An 18,374-nucleotide genomic window follows, 5' to 3' on the forward strand; every position below is an offset into this window, starting at 1 on the left:
CTGTCTTTACTATGTTCTTCCCTTGTGTAAATGTATGCGCCCTGATGCCTGCGGGCTTCGGCGCAATATAAATGCATAAAATAAATGTTAAAAAATTAAATAAAATAATACGTTTGGCAGTGCAGGAAAACATTCTGTTACTGACACATTCTTTTTTTGGCGGTAACATATTTACTGCCCTTTTTACTGCACCAAACATGTTTGACCTTAAAGTGGAGGATTTTTCTCCAGCATCATTCTGGAGGTAAATCTGCCACTTAAAATTACAAATTCGGCCGAATTACCATGGAAGAATTACTGCTCGCTGTAATTCTGCTGAAATTCCCATTGAGTTTGATGTACTCCAAAAATGGTGATTAACACTGTCCTACCACCACTTGTAATCCCGTAGCAATAACGGTAAATGTATTTGGTGGCAATTTGACTGATTTACTGCCAAATGACCACCAAAATTGTAATGAGGCAAACGGTTTTTTAAATACCTCCAATTTTTAAAATACTTTTTGAATTACATGTGTAGGATATTTATTGCGTTGGGTACATACCTTCATATGGTAAATATGGTTTATTTAACCCAAAGAGGTAATTTCTATGTACTCTGCATGGACATATCACATTAGATAATAGTTTGTGTCAATATTTACAAGCTTATAACAAGATAATTGCAACTTACCTTCCTTTGGCTCAGTGTCTTCTGGCTTTTTTTGACTATCGTCCAACACAGGCATTTCTGGAGGTGTTTCTTTATCTTGAACTAGCTCAGCTGTAGGAAGGTGATGACACACGTTAAACTGTGACAATGACTTTATCATTTAGTTTTGATGTATAGTACAGACCTGATAACTATTTTATCCTGTAATTAGATTAGTAAAGTTATTGTTTACTCAGAATACCTTTATGCAGAATAATCTTCCGGATATGTGTGCACTGGTATCATGTGACAATAAGTGACCATCAGCAAGAGGTCTCTCACCAACACATTCCCGACCCACCCACGTCCATGATAAAGAGACGCCATGCGACACACATCAGTCACACATTCCATTTTACCAGCAACATCCACCACCACTATCATCAACATCCACCACAACTACCAACACCACACCTACTACTTAGTGCACAAACTCACTTCCACCCCCACGTCACAAGACTTCTTAATGCACACTGACAGTCTCACACACTCAGTTAACTGATGTATCCATCATCGCCACAACAAAAAAGCACGCACCCGTACACACACACACACTAGTGGTACCTGGTCTGTATCTATCAGGAACTTCCACTCTCGGGTCTGGGGATACTTCGAAATTCCACACAGTCAAGATGCAAAATGAGTCATGGCAGACATTTGTTTCATATGCCTGACACATTTATAAAAAGGCAACCCCAGTGCTCTCATCCATACGACCAACAACATGCCCAAATCCTGCCTCCTAAACTAATCTTAGATAATGTACAGATCTTTGCACCCTTCCTTCTTAGAATGGTCAATGTGTCTTTTAGAATCAATAATGTTCCAGCAGCTATCAAAGCGGTTACAGTCAACCCTCTGGTCATAAAACATGGACTTGACCAACAGGGTCCTTCCAATATTCACCCAATCACAAACTGCAACTTTCTATTAATAATCTTAGACAAAGCAGTAACTGGGCAGCTCCAATTGTTTGTGGACAAAAAAAATCTTCTCCACACACGACAATCTGGCTTCAGAGGATCACATAGTACCGAAACCGCACTGCTTGACCTGCAGACCAAAATGCTTAACATTATGGACAGAGGAAAGACGGGTATGCTGATACTTTTGGACTTGTCAGCAGCCTTTGATTTCCTAGACCATCAGAAGCGTCAGGAGGCCTTAGAACAATCGGGCAGTTGCTCGCAGGATGCTATAGGCTGGGTGACCTTGTTCCTTGCAGAGAGACGCTCCAAAATGTATTGGGGCAACCAGTCATCATTACCCTCAGCAGTCCTATGTGGAGTACCCCTACTGTTCAATTTATATATTCGGTGTCTCTGCACCCTTCTTACCAATCTAGGGGTGTTTTTCACCAACTTTGCGGACGACACCCAATTAGTCATTGAACTAAGTGGGTGCCATAACTCAGATAATCTCAGAATTGGTAATATCTACAACATCATCGAGGCTTGGATGAAGTCAAACTGGCTTTGCTTAAATGGAAGCAAGACCAAGCTTATGATCTACGGCTCATCCCAGGCCAGGGCCAAACTTGACCCTGACTACACCTCCTTTACTATTGGAGATGCTCGGCTACCAGTTTCGACAAGGTAAAAACCTTAGGTTTTTATCTTGAAGCATCCCTGGGAGCTGAATCCCATGTGGCATACTTGAAGAAAAACTGCCAATACAATCAGAGATTGTCTACGTATCAGACCTGTTATGAGCTAAAAAGATTGTACCACTATTGCTAGGGCTACAATCCTCTCTAGGCTGGATTATGTCAGCGCCCTGCTAGCTGGTGCTAACAAGAGCTGCATTGCGCAATGCCAGGCTATCCATAACAATGCTGTGAGAACCATCAAGAGGAAAACAAGAAGAGAGCACATTTCCGAAGACGGGAAGTCTCTTCACTGGCTAGCTTTGGAAGATCACATTGTCTTTAAAGCCATGACTATTGTACATCATTGCCTCTATGGTTCAGCCCAAGCCTATCTGAAAGAGCAAATAACTCCTTATAAACAAGGCCGGTCATTGAGATCCGAAACTCCGGGTCTGGTTGGACACACGTGCCAAAAGAGTCAAAGGACTCCTTTGCAGTTAAAGCGGCAGTAAAATGGAATGTGCTTCCTTGCCTCTTAAGATTAGAATCTAATTTTCTGATCTTCAGAAAAAAACTGAAAACGCTACTATTAAAATAAATTATCCACCCGTAGTTACATTGAACTGGCTGTCCTGTCTCCTTTTTGTTGTCTGTGTCTGAATGTATGCGCCCTGATGTGGGCTGCGGCGCAATAGAAATAAACAAATTGGAAAAAAAAAAAGAATAATAAAATAAATAAAGGTATAGACTAGGGACTTCTTGAAGGTTCTTCCACATGTGCCAAAACCACAATCTTTATGCAACAAACACAACAGAGGACCTCATTACAAACATAACTACACCAACCGCCCCATCTCCATATCCCCTACACATATTGCCATAACGACTAAAGTAGACTTAAAAAACATCTGAGGCCACACCCTCCTTCACATACATGACACAGACCTCCCCCCACACACAAGCATTTGTCTCACCGAATGTTTGTGAACCATACCCTCTACCAGGGCCACAATTCAAAGCAATATAGATTAACAATACATAGGCATATATTGCCCAAAGTGCATGACTATCAATACTGGGGCTAAAGTGAATGCAGAGACCGGAAAAGAAAATACACAGCAACAGAAATTGGAGTATCATTAAAAAGGGAACTGGAAATAATATGTATCATACACATATAGATGATATACAATGCCCGGGTGCACTGGTGTTCATCTTGTTGGCTTGCACCTTGAAAGATTTCCTCCCTGGCCCTTAGTCCTTTGAGGTGGCTTTATTGTGGCATAAAATGCTGTACAAGTAACAAAGCATGTTATAGAGTTAAGGCAACAGTCAAAGCTTAGTAACATAACAGAAGGATGCCAGAGTGTTACTGCACCCTCTGCCTGGGGGATCCCAAATGTTGCACGGCTCAGTCCGCTGCCTGCAATGCGTGGCTCTGACCGCTTCCCTTAACTGCTCCCGCCTGGGGGAGCCAGATGTCTGTGCAGCTTGCGCCGCTACCGGGATTGCGCGGGCCAGACCACCGCCCATCACTGCTCCCGCCTGGGGGACCACAGTGTCTGCGTGGCTCACGCCGCTGCCAAAGCAGCCAGGCTCAGACCACTGCTAAAAACAATGTTCCCGCCAGGGGGAACCGGGATTGGGTGTGACTCAGTCCGCCGCTATTGACCCCTTCGGTGGAGTCAGGATGCCAGGGTTCCTCGTGCAGTGGGGCCAGCCCAGAGCGGCAAGAAGAAGCCACCACCTGCAGCCCCCACAACCTTACAGGAGCTCCACTGCCAGCATCCTAGGACTTGTTGGTGCGGCGCAGATTCCCCTGACTTCCGCCCTGCTGATGGGACAGAGAACAGACTCGCTCAGGAAGAGGAGCTGGCCCCCAGCTGGCAACCTCACGTCGGCCACGACCCTCTGTCAAGATGGTGCTTGCGCGGCTGGGCTGGCCTGAAGGCCTGCACACCCTGTGGCCTTTTATGATGAGGAAGAGGTACGCGTAGAGCCGCTACCAAGCCTCCTCCTGCTGGGTCGGGCGATGACGAAGTGGCACCAAAGGGCACACGTAAAGCAGCCTCCTGGACCAAACAAACAGCGTCTCCATCCAGCCCCATCGGTGGAAGAGGAACAGCGCGTGGCTCAGGCAGCTTGGCAGTGGCCCCACCAGCAGGTAAGCCACAAAGCCTCTCTACCACCTCCAAGACGTTTTCTGCATCAAAGATGCATCCAGCACCTACATCAGCAAAGGCATGCGGCGCGACCTGCACTGCACCAAGAAGGTGCATAGCCGCCCATGGACCTGCCCGAGGAGGGTAGTCATGCAGCCGGGCCGTTCCAGGACCCCCGATGCCTGTAACATCACTACATTGCGTAGTAGGCACAGACACGCTGGTGCATGGCCTGGGGGCCACACTCAGAGTGACAGCCTCCATGTGAACAGGTACGCCCGCAGTACCACGCCACCTCCACCACTTCAAAGATGTTTACCTGGCCCTGTTGCTTCAGAAACACATACACAGCCCATGCGATGGAATAAGATCGACCAAATGTTGATGTGCGTTTGAAACTGTGATCCTGCATATTTCCTAATGCTCAAAATGGACCCACTGATTATTTATATCATTGTTTTGTCATTACCCTTGGTACAGGATGTTGTGATTTCAGCACGTCACCAAGAGGGTGCGTGCCTGGTCATGTGGGATCTATTAATAAAAAGATGCAGACGCTTCCCGCCCGCCAGTTGCCCCCCACCTCCTGGTCTGAGAGTCTCTTTGCAGCCCTCCGTGCGCGGTTAGCCCGATGACATTTGGCCAGCCGCCAGAGCACCACACTGCATGCTGGCCTTCCTCCCATGCCCCCATAAAAGGAACGAGCCTCCAAAAGAGCAGTATATCTTAAAGATGAGGAGGCGGCAATTATGAGCACTAAATGGTAGACCAAACCACCAGGAACCACTAGGCCTATTAAGGCGGTAAATAGGGAATGGATGACGGCCTGTTAGAGAATGAGGTGCAAAGCTGTCTGCAGTATTACAGAGAAGCAACGAAAAGCCAGACAGACAAGTTTTTTCAGTATTAAGTTCAAAGCAAAAGAGCCAATTTACATATAGCAATCTTTCCAGTGTGTGCAATTACCTAGTTCCTAAATCCAAATTCTGGCAGATAAAGGGCAGGAGGAAACCGGGATAAAATTATGATACAATATGCTCAAGTAGGAAAATTAAGATAATCGCAGGGCCAGGAGGCACCTACTTTCCTTGCTGCATTAAGAAACATGGTAGGTTGTCAATGTTGCACAGATTCACAGTCCAGCAAATACACAAGTGTTCAGTCTGATATTAGGGCAGACCTTTCCTGCTGCGTGCGCATACTCTATCTCCCTCTCTCTCTCTCTCTCATTTTAGGAAAGCAAGGATTGTTGTGGCATGGCAGGGTGGGCCGTTATACAGCATTCTAATATTATGAGGCCATATCCATGGTGTCTGAGCAAACATGGATGGAGCGGCGGAACTCGTTCCGATTGGCGCATCCCTCAAAGACTGGCATGCGGCCAGGCTGCGTTGAGAAGGGCAGAACTACATTGGTACACTGAATGGCACAAGCACCCCCACCCCTTTCATTTGGTGATTTGAAGGGAGGAATGGGGTAGATGGCTGTGTTGTGGAGAAATCATAACGCTGTCAAAGCCAGGCACACCGTGGATTGCCACGCTGTGTGGATCGTGAAAACTTCACCAATGTCACTGGATGGGGAAATCAAAACAAAGAAGCAGGGACTTCTCATTCTGGAAGGAAAAGATTCTTCTCCCCTAAAGTTTAAAAAGTCTGATGATATTTTCTTTAGCCGGTAAGACTTTATCATGGCTGAGGGGCTGACATGGGCTGTAATGGCCTGCTAGGCTGTGGCCCGTTACCGGCCAGGTCCGCTCCCCCGCAGTGGGGGTGAAAGCCATTCACACCCTGGCATTTAACCCAGGGTGTGAATGTTTTTGTTTGCTTTTTTCTTCATCTGGAGATGAGCTCAGCGTGGTGTACGCAAGCCTATCTCCCGGGAAAAAAAGGAAAAAAATGGCCACCGCCAATAAAATGGAAAAGGAACTAGGTCCCTTTACAGATGACAGCGGCCATAAAAAAAGAAGAAAAAAATGTCTGACTGCCATTTGAAAAGGGATCTAGTCCCTTTTCTATTTTATGCCGCGGGTGCAGGCAGTGATTATAGAATTGCGCCCAGAAAAGACAGATTCTGATTGGATAATCTGGCTTTCCCGAGTCGGAATGTATTTTCTTCATTTGTTGCAGTACAGCCTTAAATGGCACATGTTAATATGCTTTTATACTACGCTAAACCATTGTAGTTTCTATGATTGACATTTGGGGGGTGGGGGGAGTGCTGTCCACTGCCACAGGTATCCAGATCGTAATCTCCGGGAGGAAAGAAACATGAGGAATGGGAATATATCAAGTTCAATAATAGATTCTGATAGAACTGCAAGAAAGAGAAGCTAAAAGAAACTTCCAGGATGTGGTTTTACGTTTTCCCCATAACCACCGAGGGGAGGTCAGGATATTGACGCACAGCCTGTTGGCTCCTTCTAACAATTTAAAGCCATCTTAAAGGTATCTTGCACAAAGCCATACCAGGCCAAGATAGCGCACATTTACAAGCCAAATCAAACAGCGTAGTTCATAGGTTTGAATCCTATCTGCTACTTGTTGCTTTAAAAAAAAGATTATCAGGCAAACAATGGGGCGACTTTATTTCAGACAGAGCGCAACACTAGTCCTACCCCAGGAGAATTCATTTCAGTATAAAGTCTCCGGAGGAAGAGGCTGTACAGTGTATATTTCGCAACAGCGCCACTGGGCCTCATTCCGAGTCCGGCGGTAAGTAACAGTAATTACCGCCATGGCGTAAATACCATGTACGATGTGGTTGGAAGGCGCTATTTCCACCATATTCCGACTTCGCGTGCACGAGTATTCCGCCATGGCGGTAAACTCCCTTGCGGCATAGCGCAAAAGGTCCCGTCAAACCCCTTACCGCCATAAACCTAGACGTATTTAACACCATCGCCTTCGATGGAATCCGTAATTAGCGGAGACCGTAATTTACGCTAACCGTAAATTACGGCCACCGTTAAATACCGGAAACGGAAATAACGTCATCGCACAGGAACGGGAAGCATCACGGCGGCCATATTTAAAATCACAATCCATTGCAATCCTCTCCATACAGGACATACAGGACTCCATACAGGACTCAGATCGACCAAATATACTACAGAGAACATCATCATGCCTAAAGTTCTGAAAAAGGGCGCTGCGTGCATCCGAAAAGAAAAATTCACCCAGGATGAGTTACAGGTCCTGGTCGACACTCTGCATGAACATGCAGATATCGTATTCTGCAGCGACATGCGTAGGCCCACCATCCTCAGAAAGAAGGAGATATGGGAGTTGGTCGCACAGAGGGTGAGCGCCGTTGGGAACACCCCCCGCAGCACAACGCTGGGATGACCTCCGTCTCAGGGTGCGGGCCATCATGTCAGCAAACCGTCAGCAGGCCCTGGAGACAGCAGGAGGCCCAGGCTCACCCATTAAAATGATGCCCTGGGAGGAAACATGTGCGAAGATGATGGGCACAGAAGCCATCGAAGGTGTTGGCGAAATGGATTGCGGTGATCCCTCATCCGCTGATGCAGGTGAGTGTCATGAGTCCAAACAGTACATGCATCCCTAATGTAATTCACCGCAAAGGGCCGGCCAAAGAGTCACATCATGTTTGCTTCGTAGACCCCCCCCTGCAACCATGTCGTAACAAGTGGGACCCAGGATGATGTCAGGTGCAAGGCTGACACCATATTGGCCATGCCACACAGAAAGCTGGTCAATGTCACTCACCACAGTACTCCGCCAACATGATTGACCCCGCCAACAGTATGCTTTTACCATCCAAGCCAAGTTCACTCACCGACCAAAATATCACCAAGACGCTGCTCTCCCAATGTGTTACCATAGGCTTGAAGTCATGATGACCCCCAGATCATTGATCATGCTGTCTCTCTCTTGCCCCCCACAGGTAGCGGTCATGAAAGTGAGGAGCAGGAAGGCTCCCGGCCAAGTACCTCCCGGGACAGGGGCAGGGTACAGCGCATACCTGCTGGCAGACATAAGGCCCATACTACACCACCTGCTCCAGCAACCCCCATGGAGGGTACACAACCCCCACCCGCGCACCTGGACATGGCTGCAGTTCCGCCGGAAACATGCCCCACGCTGCACCCTGAGGAATCCAGCATGTCAGGGGAGAATGCTGCCATGTGCCTCCTTAGTGTGCCAGACAGCCCCACATCCTATTCCGTGGTCAACGTGGAGGAGACCAATGTCTACAGCCCTGAGTCACCATCGTACAGCCAGGTTGCACACAGCGACTCCGGGTCGAGTGATGGCCCAGGTCTCACAGGCGAAGGGGTAACACCTGTCTCACATCAGCCCACTTCCCCTGCCGAAACACCTGAGAGGCCTGCAGGCCCAATACCAAGCCTGCCAACCACATCCCCCACATCGGCCGCAGAAGCTGTGCACTCCCAGAACCTCACGGCCATGATTGAGGAGTTTCTCCGGGACAACCGGGAATCAGGGTTGGTGCATCACAATGACCTGCAGGCTCTGGGCGAGGTCATCACTACATCCACAAACTGGCTCTGTGAGGTGCTCGGCAGGATTGCTGATGCCCTGGAGGCAGCAACCCCCAGACCTCAGCCCCAGCAGGAGGAACCACCCTCCCAGTGCTCCTCCACACAGACCAGCCCGGTCCGCAGGTCACAACGCACAATGCGAAAATGATACCCCAGGCTCGGGGAGTGCCCATTGACTATGAAGCCACACACATGTGGCCTATGTAGTATTGATGGGACCATTGTGGGGCTGTTGTGAGGGGAGGGTGAGGGGGGTGAGGGTGTGCGTGGGAGTTGGGGGGGAGGGGGGTGAGGGTGTGCGTGGGAGTTGGGGGGGAGGGGGGTGAGGGTGGAGGATTATTTGTACACGTTTTCACTTGATTATACAATACACAGTTTGGTGTATCCTGGAAAACAGAGTGGACATTGATCATTGTGCATGTGTCTTTTAATGTCTCACAGTGCATGTAGTACATGTATCCCCACACCCAGTGCCCAATGTCCTGTCATCCTCACCCCCTCAGCTGACTTGTGACTCAGAAATATTGGTCAATCAATGCTTGTTGCACGTGACGTCCCTCCTGTGCATCGGCCCTGTGATGCTGTCCTGCCATTCCTTCCTCCTCCTCCTCCTCCTCCTCCTCATCTGGTGGTAGCAGACCCACGTCAGGGGGCAGTGGCACGTTCCGATGGATGCACATGTTGTGCAGCATTGCACATGCCATGGTGATCTTGGCCACCTTCTCGTGGCTGTAGATGAGGGCCCCACCTGACCGGCTGAGGCAATGAAATTGTGCCTTCAAAAGGCTGAAGGTCTGCTCTATCACCACCCGTGTACGGGTATGAGATCTATTGTAGTCCTCCTGGTGCCTGTTTTGTGGGTTGCGGACCGGGGTCATGAGCCACGGCTTCAATGGGTAGCCAGCATCACCTGCATGAGAGTGGAATGAAGGTAAGTGTTCGTGCAATCATGGTGGAGAACTGTGCTAATCTGACATTGCAGCAGGTGTTCACTGGCCATGCACACATGTCCCAGGATACAGTCACCCCATTACATCGTACAATGGCGTTGACTGTCCCACCCTTATGCATCTCTCTACCCCACCCTTTACCACCCGGGTGGAGTATGCTGACAGCCTACTCACAGCCCCAATGGACTGCCATGGCCCATTCCGGTTACTCACCAAGCAGCCAGGTACGTCGTTCAGCATGTCGCTTTATGTAGCGTGGTAGTGTAGAGTTGCGCAGGACCAAGGAGTCATGAGTTGATCCGGGGTATCGGGCATTGCATTGTGTGATGGCTTTACTGGCATTACACACCATCTGGACGTTGATGGAGTGATATTGCTTGCGGTTGCGATACGGCACCTCCATGGCATGGGGAACCACCAATTCTACGTGGGTGCAGTCGATGGCACCTATGCAATTTGGCATGCCTGCAAGTGCATGGAAGGCAGCTTTGGTATCATATGTCTCCTGGGGAGTCCGGGGGAGGCATATGTAGTCCCTTCTGTGCTTGAGGAGGGCATCGAGCACTTGGTTGAGTATCCGAGAAAATATGGGCTGTGAAATGCCATGCAGGTGCCCCACTGTATGCTGGTAGGTCCCTGTGGCAAGGAAGTGGAGCACAGTCACTACCTTTAGTAGAGGGGGGATGGCAGTGCTGATTTCTATTAGGCTCACTATGTCGGTATGTATCAGGGCCACTATGGTGGTTATGGTGTCCCGGTCAAGCCGGTACAGGGTGTGTATCTGCTCTGGTGTGAGGTTGAAGGGGGTGGGTCTGATGCGTGGAATTGGGGGCTGACGGCGTGGTAATGGTGGCTGCACCGGTAGGGCATGCTGGGCCTGTCTCTGCCTCCTTCTCCTCCTGTGTATCCTCTGTGGTGGGGGCTGTGGTTGCTGTGGTTGCTGTTGTTGATGTTGTCGTAGTTGCTGCCTTGCAAGCAGGGCCTCCAGCTCCATGAATGTTGCGAGAATTGGTATCATCTTGGTGTGGGAGGGGGTGTGGTGTGTGGGTGTGCTCCTTTTGTGCTGTGCCTGACTCTATGGACTCCACCTGTGCTGATTGGGTGCACCTGTTCCTCTTTCTGGCACTGTTCAGGGTTGTTAACATCTTCTCTGCGATGCCGGTAATTACGCCATGGCGTTAAGGTACTTTGCGCCCTTGTGGAGCCCGTTTTTACCGTGTCCGCTTTACTTGGGATCAGCACTGGTTAACGCCTTAGCGTTATTTCCGACGTGGTGTCTCGGGCGCGCAACACTGGTCCGCTATTTACGCCATCGTACTTTACGGCGGCGGTAATTACGGTGTGATGGGTCGGAATAGTCCACGGCGGAAAAGGATGGCGGTATTACTTTACCGCCATCGTTTTTCCATTAGCGCCGGACTCGGAATGAGGCCCACTGACTCCTTAATTGCAAACACGAGATTTGGAAGGTACCTTCCCCGCACTGTAAACTTGGTTTCGGTTATGCTGGCAAATTTATGTTTCCACTTTATAAAATACGTATTCCAATAAAGAACCTTCAAGGTGCTTTTATGAAGCTAAGGAGATGAAATGAACACAAACTAATCGGGAGTACCTGGGAGCTTGATAGATTTTTGAATGGATGGGAGAAAGCGCTTCCAACAAAATGATGTACATCAACCTTTCATTCACTGTGTAAGTATTTGTTTATATGTCTGTCTATATATGATGTAGACTTATGCTTTTGCGTCGCGTGTATGCATGACTAAAACACACACTAACGAAACGGTAGCTTTATGCTAGCAGCACAGATTTTATTTGAGCATTATTTATTTAACCAAAAGAAAATGCTTTCTCCAATACATTGCAGTCTCTATAATGGGTATATTTGATTGATACACTGTACATACGACTTGATTCCATACGACTTGATTCCAAAACTTGTTTTTTTCTCCAGCAGTGGATCTTCCATAGAATCACATACTGTTGAATATTCCCTGTCATCAGGCTCAAATCCTCTGTAAATCAACAAACTAGTACCAATTGTCTACGCTAGAAAACGGCACTCAATTTAGAGTTCCATTAAACAGCTTTTGTACCATTTGCCCTTTAGCCAATATGCTCTCTCCCCCTTAGTTCCACGCGGGTGGCAATTTTCAGATTCTTTAACACACGTTCAGGGTTGGAAGGCCTCCAGAGTTCTCAGAGGGATCGTGAAGCCAGGCCTTCATGATCTTCCTTATTTCCAAGTATAAGATACTTTTATAGGGTTTTGGGAAGGTTGCACTCATTCGGAACTCCCATGGGGGAGGAATTGGAGGGGCGCAGAAATACTCCTGCCGTTCCCTCAGGGCTAGTGTCCTCTGAGGTGCTGCTCCCTGCCACCTCAACAGAACTGATTCCAAACCAAAGTTGAAGAACACCAGTCAATCTTTCTCCAGGAAAACATTAAAGGACCGGCATAGAACAATAGCTGCAGATACTACTACTAATACTTCAGTCAGGATCTCTGCTTCAGTTCTCCCGTAACAAACAAATGGAGAAAGTAACTTCAGCTAAGATGGCACCTGCTCCATCTGTCAGTCTTTCTCCAACCAGACCTTGAAGGACTTTGAAGTACAGGCATAGAAAAGCGGTTGCCTGGCTAGATGTAGGCACAATAACTTCAGATTCTACCTCAGTCAGGAGCTCTGCTTCAGTTCGCCCATAGTAGACCAATGGAGAAGTTTACCTCGTCTAAGAGGGCAAGATAGCATTAGAAATCCACCAGGGATAAAAGGGTAAGAAGGGAAGACTATACCTGGACTCAAAAGGGTTCTGCCCAAAAACATGCCTCTTTATCCTCGTCCGGCTAGACGCCACACAATGCGTTGAAGCAATAACCCATTAATGCCGCAAATTCTCTGGCTAACTTGCATAGATAAGATAGAGAATTGTAGTACACAATTGGGTCCATCATTTCTTCTGGAGGATACAAAGCAGGGGGCCTTGACACATGCTGTATCAATCGCCTTATATTTCGACAACACAGGCTTTAGGCAGATGGGGAATGGAGGAATGGAGCAGTCATCACCTTCAAAGCTGGTTGAAAACTACACATTTTTGACTTGAGGTCCAGGCCAAAGTAAATGATGTAGCTTCCCCCAGGTAAGACCTGCTTGGAAAAAAGTGGATGACTTATTGCTGGTGTTGGGGAGGACCCCAAGGTATGCCAGCGGGACACTGGAAGTCCGCGGACTTGAAGGGCCCAACTCCCTCCCCCTTGGATGCACGGAGGACTCAGTCAACGGCAAGTTCAAACTGTGGTTTATTACAGGCAAAACCAACAGGGATCAGCACAGGAACAGAGAAAATCCATGCACATCTCGCTCTAACCTCGGCTCGCAGGACGGTTTTAATACCCGTTTTTGTCATTATGACATCGCAACCTGGGTCCTTCTCCAGAAAACCTATTGGACCATGGGATTGGGTATTGAGCGATCTACCACCTATAGCGGACATTATAGATGCTACTCTACTGGCCCTCGCATGTCAGGTGGCTGGCCTAGTCCATCCCCAAGTCACTAAGTATTACATAGTTGCAGTGTTGTGGACTTACCATTGGGTCTCGCCCATTGCTATCCACCCCTAGGGCACTAAACTGTGATTGGCTAGAGCTGACGTCCCGAGGCGTGGGATCCACAAAGGTTCTCAGCTCGCTGTGTACCTCTTCAAGGTAACAAGAATGACTATGTGTCTGCATTGCAACTTTACCACCTTAGCTCGTAAGAGTGCTCTCCTGATTGGTGCAACACTTGTTGCATATTGTTGCATGCTTGTCGCTGTCTGTGTCTGGCGGCCTGGGACCAGTGCTTTTTTCCCACTGCTGCTCGCTGTCCATTGTCTGCTTCGGCAGCGTCACATGTTCAGAGACCACAAATTTGTGCAGCTCTGAATTATGAGGATTTATTAGCATTTTCTGCAGCTGTTCCCTTTGTCGTTTTGCGATTGGAATGTCATCCGTATCTCTTGGCCTTGGCTGCGGGTGCTATCCCACACGTCTTGATCTCTGTGCAGCCTGAAACAGCTCAGCTCGTCTCTTGCTCTATGGATGGAGGCCTCCTGTAATTTTCCCAAACCTTTAATGCCGTTTCTAGATTGTCTATGCTATACTACATTTCCATAGGTAGTCACACCTGGTTCTGTCAGGCCCCATAGGTGCTCCTACAGTTCCATAGGGTTATTTGCATGTAAGTATCTGGAAGCTTTGCTCAGGATCTCTTATCTCATGCGGTTTCTGCCTTGCTGCGTTTGGCTAATGGCAAAATAATAAAAGCAATGACAGTATGTATATGTATCTGTCCTCTAACTATAGAACTGTACGCTAGTGTTCTTCATGTATTCAAGTGCGTGTTTGTGTCCCAAAGTGCGAATGGCACGTGTGCTTCATGTCTAAAGCTGCTATGTCATGGTGTCTCTAACAACGTCAGCAACATGGCTTCTTGGTGTCTAGTCCAAGCTGTCCATGCAGGTATCCTTAATCACGACCTGTGGCTCTTCATCCACACATGGGTAGGTCTGTATGCTCCTTGGCCATTAGGGCTGGCTGAGGGGATACCTTTTGACATATTTATCAATCGTGGGTCCATTGGGGATTTGTCTGAAATAGAATGTGTGATTGCAGTGTTTTCTGGCCATCTTTCTCGTCATTAATTTAGTTGTAGGGGGAGGGCGGCGGTAGGCTTCCCCATCCCTCTTCAGTCCCCCCTCTGGTGGGCCATATCCTTATATGACAGTCCTTTTGATCTTGGCTGCCATATCTTCGTTATTCCTCTGAGGTGCCAATAGTAGTTGGTGTGGCCCTCGAATGACCAGTTCACGTAACAGCACACTCCTTCGGGGTTGCACCAAACCCACTTCCCTTCATAGTACTTTGCATCTAAATGGTTGTCCAACTTCATTGAGCGAGTTGGGAACAGTTCGCAATGCGCAATTCGTTCTCTTATCTTGTCCCTTTCTGCCACAATTTCGCCCTTTACTCCTCCTATGTTTACATCCATCAGGATCTGCATCCTGATAGCTTCCTCTGCCGTTTTCTCGTACCTGGCCATGCAGATTTTGATCCCACACATTAATGTTGCTCCCAGAACAGGTGCTCCCATTATCACCTTTAGTCCATCGGACAGCCATGATGGCATGCATGACCATGTGTACACTATCCAGCTCTGGTCCTTTCCTGTCCCCCTTGCTTCATCTTTAATCTTGGCATGCATTTGTCCCAGTTGTGCCACGGCATCTGATAGAGTTCCGTTATCTTCATTGTTTGTAGGTATGAATGTGCTACTGGAACTCCCTATCTTTGTGCAAAATCCCCCTTCCATAGCTGTGAGTAGATCCAGAACAAACCTATTCTGGAGCGCCACCGACCTTATTGCTCGGAGCTCTTCCTTTATTGCGTTGTACCCATTCACTGTAGAATTAATAGTCCCCATCAGCTCCCAGCAAGTGATTTGCAACCACTTTGCGTTTGTGTACGTCTGTACAGATGATATTATTGATGTGAAGAACATTTGCATCCTGCTGAACAGTCTGTGCTCTGCTGGAACTTCGTCTAGTACTGTTCCTGATTCTCCTGAGAAGTAATTTCCTCCTCTCTTTACTCTGCTTAATCCTGCTCGCTTCTCTGCCTCTCTGCCTTGGCAGTTGACGTCACTTCAATCAATCCCTTCTTTCTTTTGTTATTGTCCATTTTCTGGAAGTCGTCAAGCTTCACATCCTTCCTTGGCATGACCAACGAAGGCATGTTGATGTTTAGCAACGAGCAAACTCCTCCCCAGTCCGGTGGCAGCTTCTTGTATGCCTTTGATCCACAAGCCCAGCAATGATCCATCAATACTGCTGTCCCTGCATTCATAGCTGCCTGTTGTTCAATGCTCCTGCACACAACATTCTTGCCAACCGCAGCTTCGCCATTGTTCTGATAGCACAGTGCCGGTGTCTTCTGGGGTATTATTGACATTGGACCAGCTTCATTTTCCACCCATGTCAGTAGGTTGGCACTCGTGTCCCATTCCTTCAGGCACTTGTCATTTTCTTCCTGTACCTTGTTCACTGGTGACTGCGCTAGTGTCAGTGCTTTGCTTCCCACCACTCAGTCCTGTCATCCATCCTTACTGTGTACTTGGCCATACACTAGTATCTGTGGTCTTTGCCAGCAGCCAGGTTCTCCTCCTGTCTCCCTCACGCTTGCCTAGGGACATGGTAGCTCCTTTAGAGTAATATGGGGTCATTACGACCCAGGCGGAAAGTACACCAACTTTACCACCATGGTGTAAACTACGTTTACACCATGGTGGATGGTGGATTTACCGCCCCATTCCAAGGTGAGTGGGGCGGTAAATCCCCATTTCCCATTTACCCTTCCCCATTCCCATTTTTGCCCCATAGGGCATAATGGGAGTGGGGAAGGCGCTAATTACGGCACCGTAAATTACGGTGCCGTAATTAGCACCAAGGCGGGTTAGCGCCATGGATTTTAACGCCTGCTAAAAGCAGCCGTTAAAATTGGAATCAGGCGTTAAGGGTTAACGACGGCGTTAACCCTTAACGCCTGGGTCGTAATGACCTCCATAGTCTTTGTTTCTCCCTTGTCAGGCCCATCAGTTATGTACTGTATAGCTTCATCTAGCTGCCAATAATTGTTCATGTCTAATGTCTTTATGTAATTATCTTCATACAGGAACGTTGCTGTAGACATCCATCTCAGCGTGGCTGTCTTTCCTTGAAATCTTCCTTGAGTTTGCACCATCGAGAGATACATTAGGCATTGTGCTCTTGCTGCAGGTATTTCAGTTGCTATGAATGTTCTGGAGGCACTCATTGCATAGGGAATTTAGGAGCAGACATAACAGCTCTCCCTGGGGGTTTCCATACCTACTTTGGACATGTGTTTGTACCACATGTTATTAGACACACGAGCAGTGTCGGTGAGATACATGGGAACACCTTTAATGTCTGTGTCAACACTGCGCTTACCTCTCCTTACCTTATCAGCAGTGTTCTCCTGTCCACCTGACAAGGTCGTTTCACCTGCTCGGGTTGAGATAATGTTAGTAGAGAGTACAGCGGTAGTACTAGCAACAATAGATATTCGCCAAAATCCAAATCCCATCAACCCACTTGGAAATAACAGACACAACATAATAATAATGTTCTTTATTTTTTCCCTCATTTCCACTTACTCTGCTTGATCCTTGCAGCCTGAAAATACAGTTGCCCACCTGAAATGCGTGAAGAAATGTGTTATTTTGTTAGTATTGTAAACACTCTTAAGCCCTGCGGACCAAATAGTCACTAATGGCAAAGGCAAACACTTCTTACCACAGTTTTCTTACTGATGGGTCTCTTAGAGTGGCAAGGACTGGGGGATCACCGTGCTCAAGCTGGGGTTATGTTTGGGCCAAATACTCTATGAAGGCAAGGTAGTATACTCCGGGGGATCTGGCTTAGAATCAGTTGGACGTCCTTACAGCATGAACAAATTGGTTGGAGAAAGTATCCGGGTGACGGGTAGAGAGCAACATGGATAATTATCAACAATTACAGCAGCCTTCACCTAGATTGTGTACAGAAAAGAAAAATAACAAACATACAGTGTATGCTAATCGATATCCACAGGTACTCCAGTCTCCACTTCTGCTGCTCGGGAGCGTGTGATTATTGGATGTCCTCCTCTCAGTTGTGTAAGTTCAGAACGCGCGTGTAGCTCTTCTAGGTGCTGAATGTTGGCTCTGTTGGTCAAGACAACCTTGTTGCCAGGTGCGGCCGCTGCTTTGTAGGGCTTGACATCTGTCAAGTGGTTCCAAGCTGTCTTCTCCTCGAGTTTGACAGCACGATCGGCCACTTTCTCCATTATATTAGGGCCGGTGCACCAGGGCACATCCCAGCGCCTCACGAAGTTCCTGAGGAGGACGATGTCCCCCACACTCACAGGGTTTTTGAACTCAGAGAGTCTTGTGGTGCATTTTCGCAGTTGCTCTGTTCACTGTCTTCTGGGCCTCCCCGGTGCCGTTGTGTCTGGCGAGAGATAAAAGAAGCTCTAGCCACCAAAGAAGTAACATAATCGTTCATCTCCTGCCCTAACACATCTGCACTATTCTCACAATCTTTCAGTGCTCTTGTGGGAGGAGCCATGGGAAATGCATGCGCCGTCCAGTCACCACCTCATGAGGCGTTAAATGGTATCAGACCCAGGCGTGTTGCGCAATACAAACCGTGCAAGAGGTAAACAGTGCAGCCAGTTTTGTTTGATACTCTGCTGTGTCTTGGCTATGCACTCAATCAGGAGGCCGTGCAGGCATTCACACACTCCTTTTGCTTGCGGGTGGTACAGGCGAACTTGTGTTGGATGCCCAACAATGCTATGATGTGCTGAAACACTTCATTGGCCAAGTGAGGTCCATTGTCAGACTGCAGG

General features: G+C 48.0%; 1 protein-coding gene across 8 annotated transcripts in view; it reads right to left on the bottom strand.

The window, feature by feature from the left end:
* Positions 1 to 18,374, bottom strand: part of CHD5 (chromodomain helicase DNA binding protein 5) — a 2,731,226-nt gene that overhangs the window by 702,845 nt on the left and 2,010,007 nt on the right. For all 8 annotated transcript variants that reach the window (XM_069610277.1, XM_069610279.1, XM_069610280.1 and 5 more), the window contains one exon: positions 674 to 763. In XM_069610277.1, coding sequence (XP_069466378.1) covers positions 674 to 763 — 90 coding nt within the window. The remainder of the gene's footprint in view (positions 1 to 673; positions 764 to 18,374) is intronic.

Source organism: Ambystoma mexicanum, chromosome 8 (assembly GCF_040938575.1).
Source record: "Ambystoma mexicanum isolate Mex_15411 chromosome 8, UKY_AmexF1_1, whole genome shotgun sequence".
NCBI classification, from domain to species: domain Eukaryota; kingdom Metazoa; phylum Chordata; class Amphibia; order Caudata; family Ambystomatidae; genus Ambystoma; species Ambystoma mexicanum.